Source organism: Sinocyclocheilus anshuiensis, unplaced genomic scaffold (assembly GCF_001515605.1).
Source record: "Sinocyclocheilus anshuiensis isolate Anshui unplaced genomic scaffold, SAMN03320099.WGS_v1.1 scaffold733, whole genome shotgun sequence".
NCBI lineage: Eukaryota > Metazoa > Chordata > Actinopteri > Cypriniformes > Cyprinidae > Sinocyclocheilus > Sinocyclocheilus anshuiensis.
The window spans coordinates 784,721-789,144 of record NW_015539923.1 but is presented as its reverse complement, the minus strand read 5'-3'; the positions used below and the strand labels follow the sequence as shown (position 1 = coordinate 789,144).

At 35.4% G+C, this 4,424-nt stretch overlaps 1 protein-coding gene across 1 annotated transcript in view; it reads right to left on the bottom strand.

Moving 5' to 3' along the window:
• kcp (kielin cysteine rich BMP regulator) overlaps window positions 1-4,424 on the bottom strand; it is a 61,170-nt gene that overhangs the window by 47,674 nt on the left and 9,072 nt on the right. The window contains exons 6-9 of the mRNA XM_016483609.1: window positions 3,709-3,874; window positions 1,959-2,035; window positions 1,742-1,838; window positions 538-620 (exon numbers count right to left, since the gene is read on the bottom strand). Of these exons, the coding sequence (XP_016339095.1) occupies window positions 538-620; window positions 1,742-1,838; window positions 1,959-2,035; window positions 3,709-3,874 (423 nt within the window). The remainder of the gene's footprint in view (window positions 1-537; window positions 621-1,741; window positions 1,839-1,958; window positions 2,036-3,708; window positions 3,875-4,424) is intronic.

The window sequence follows — 4,424 nt, the reverse complement described above, 5'->3', positions numbered from 1 at the left end:
TGTTGCATGTATGTTTTAATAATATATACACACAAATAATATACAATAATAAATAATATAACTATTAATACGTTTATAATATGTATGTATGTATTTTCTATTTAAAAACTACTGACTATTATTTCATATGTCAGGTTTTACAGGGTAAAGTCAATTCAAATACATCAATTAACATAATTATTTAACTCATTCTTTGTCCCAGAAAATCAGTAAAATATACATTAATCATTGAAATGTCTTTTGCCATTTCTGTTTGACCTCATTTAACCTTTGCACTCAATTAAAAATTTAACAAAGTATTTCAAAATCTGTATGCTTTGGTTTATACTGGCAGCATCTTTAAATATATACTTACTATATTTCCTATAGATGTATTCTAATACTCTGAAATATGTGAACAGTAATATGAGATTACTTAGCCCTTTTATCATCTTTTTCTTGGGTGGTTTTTAAAGGTTTTGTGGTACAGTTATTTTTTGTTTCAATTTTAATTTCAATTTCATCCCCACAAGGAGAACACACACACAGTAGACTCACAGAGCAGCTGCACTGGAGGCAAGGGTTTGATCTCGACACAAACTGCTTCCCATTCTCATAGATTTCACCCTCATGTTCACATCCTAAAAATTTACACGGAAGAAAAAACAAATACACCTTTTATAATGCACAGGTAAGTACTTTGGAGTAGCATTTAAATACTATAGTATATGAAAGTGTCACTCATTCACAGGGGCGTTTTTTTTGAGGGGGCACGAATGAAAGCGGGGGGGTTGCTCATCATGCTTGTCATGACACACAGCCTGTATATATATATATATATATATATATATATGTATATAAAATATGTAATATAATATATTATATATAATATGTATATAAGTGTATATAAGTATAACTGATATAGCCTTATGTTTTATTTATTTTTCACTTTTTATTCGAAATATTCCCAAACGTGTTAACTATAACATGAAATATCTCGATTCTCAAATATGTGTAAGTAGATGCATTTTGCACCTTTATATAATAGTGTAACTACGCATAAAGACCCGTCTTTTTACTTATACCAGATATGGGTCATGCCATAAAATATTTTTAACAAGACTGACTTTGTATTTAATGTGAATTTAATAGAAACATTGTAATTTACTAATTATAACACTTTCATTGTACAAAAAGCAAAGAACATTGACATTATCAAAGAACATTTTAAGCACTCTCAAAAAATCTCATTATAATCACTGAAGCTGTTTACCCTGTGAAATAAATATCCTACTTGCATCGTATGTACAACTGCACTTTGTTGTTTCTGTTGAGAGAATCATCAGAGAGTAGAATTCCTTCAGCGAGCGCGCGCACTGAACAAAACATTTCCACGATGACTCATCTGTACGCCTCTGATTGGTCATTGCATTCATAAGCTCAACAGAATCGTGTGTGATTTGTTACAATGTGCAGCTGTAAAAACGCATCTGTCTCTGGATCAGCGCCAGGCAAAGCACGAACAATTTGAATTTAGCAGCCGATGCTGTGCTGCACTGCACCTTTTAATAACGCCAGTGTGATTGTATGAAATATAAAAAAATATTATTCGGCTATTTTTGTCTTTTGGAAGCTGCATTCAAAATCCACTTGGCTCAAAAATCATGCCCAGTTTGAATGGGCATGACGCCTCTGCTCATTCATTGGTATATATATCAAAGCACAGTGTAGGTGTGTGTGTGTAGAGATGGATTGTGGGTACTTGTTTGGCAGACAGGGCAGCAGGTTGTCTGAGGAGCAGGTGGTTGCTGACAGGATTGTGATGGACATGGATTCACATTACACTCTACTCTGCCATGCTAGAAAATAAACACACACACACACACACACACAAAACTATGTCACAGTTGCACAAGACATGCCAGCAGGAGAGAAGGACACGAGTGAAGATCAAACACCAAATCTTTTAGATTTCATACTTCACATGAACAGCGGTTGCAGTCGTCTGGGCTGAAGACATCACCATTGCTATAGATATCGCCATGAAAGCTGCATTCTGCAATCAGAGACATACACAAGTTGTATTGCACTGGAACGAAACCCCTATGGACACAATCTGAGATAAGCATTTCAGATGAACCACAGCAGGTAAAAGTGTGTGTGTGTGTGTGTGGTGTGTGTGTTTGTCTGCAAGCGTATTTCCTACCCGCATCAGATCCAATCTTATCTACAATATGAACTATAAAGATGTCAGAGTATTCATGAGTGACTCCAGACTGTACTAGATATCTGATGTCTGAAAATGAGATGTTAACAGAAATGAAATGCATTCTCACGTAATGTGGGGTCAGTGGGGTCAACGAGGTCAGTGGGATTCTGAAATTCATGTATATAATATATAAATTATATACATACATACTTTAAACAACTCAGGAACCAGGAGACGATGATAACACAACTAAACATGACGGAGAACGGATCAAGACTAAAGGGAGAACTGAGGGCTTATAAGCAAGAACCAAACAAAGGGAACGAATCAGATGAATAATCAACACAGGTGGAAACTAATGAGCTAATCAGGGAACACAGGAAAACTAGGTCACTGGCAGGAAGAACAGAAACACAGGGAAATCTAAACAGAAACAGAACATAAATGTGACATATACTGTATATATATATATATGTAAATTAACTAATTTCTTAGCTTGTAAATTAACTAATTTCTCTATCCAATGCTGTCACGTCACGTGACAAAAGAACGAACGATTCGAAAGACACGAGAGATGAACTAATCAATTCTCTTTCCGGCTCAGACTGCATTGGTTAAACTTATGGGGCTGTCACGTGATGAATGAACGACTCAAACTGAAGACTTGTCAGATAAGAGGTGAGGCGAGCTAATCATAGACTGAAGACCCAGGTAAACACTGAATTAATCTTTTCTGTTTCTTATAGCAGTTTTGTATTGTTTGTAGTGTGATCAACGTTTGCGTAAGTAGTAGATGTATTAGGGAAGTAACACGTAACATTTTAATTATATTTTGCTAAAATGAACGAAATGACTCGAAAAAAGATTCGTTCATTTTGCTGAACGAGACTCAAAGGTCCGAGTCGGTAAAATGATCCGAACTTCCCATCACTAGTGAGCTTGTGATTAGCGCAATGGAGCATGGGAAATGTAGTCCAGAGTGATGTGTAATAGTCTGTGTGGTGTGAGTCAATATAATGGGAGGGCGACCTCTAGTGGCAAGTGGATGGAAGCTCATGGACAGGATTCGTGACACACCGTGACGAGGCATTTGCACATAGCATGTGTGACAAGTACACACACACATTAAATCATCACACCTTTCTGTGCCAAAAAAAGACTCATTTTATTGAATACATCAAACTGTCCTACAACAGACCATAAAAGCAAAATAGAATATGTCTATTTTATGTTTTTATACTGGGGTGCACCAGTGCAAATCAATTTTAAGCCACTTGGCATTACAGATAGATGCAGACAGATTAAGACTTTAGGGAAAACCAGTCTCTATGAAGAATAAATAAATCTGTGTAATGCGATTCATTATTTTCATTTGTGGCGTGCATGTAAATTCCCCCGATCTATGGTTTGATGATTGGCTTGCTGATTAAAGCTTAGATGGTTAATGAGTATGTATGCTGTAATTAATTATTGTGTGTTTTGATTCCTAATGCTGATGTAATGGATGTTAGATTACTCACCATTCAAGCGGTTGCACTGAACTTTCCCATGGGTGCAGTAACAGACAGTGCGGCTGTCAGGAGACCAGCGGGACCCCTCATCCATCTCACGTCCCTCCCACACGCAATTCCGTTTCGAACACTCACACGTTTCCAGGTAGTCAACTCTCGCCTGCAGGTCCGTGTTCTACATACATACAGAGAGTTGTTAAAACGTGTGTATAAAATCACTTGTTTGTATACTTATCCAGCAGGACACACTTAAAAAAAGTATTACAAAATATATTTTGCATTAGCTTTTATTTTTATTTTTAATTTTCATTTTTAGTCACTTTGTTATGTGCTTTTGGCATTTGTATTAAATTAAAAAACAAATATCTCAACAAAGTGTTAATTTATTTTATTTCAGTTTTGGTTTTAGTTTAATTTCAGTTAGTAATTTTAGACTTAGACTACACTTAAATTTATTTCCATTAGTTGGCAAGGTAACATTTTAGCATCTCTGTTTTGTCATCTAATTATATATATATATGTCTGAATACTTTCCGTACCCACTGTATATATATATATACATGAAGAGTTCAGTTCAGAAGTGCCATCTGAAATTTTCATCTAAAGTTACCATTTTTATAAGGCTCCTATAGTTATGTTCAGTTCTTTCAATTTAATGGCATAGAAAAGGACCTATACATTGCCATTAAAGTAAAATTACTGAACCTAAACATAGGAGCCTGATA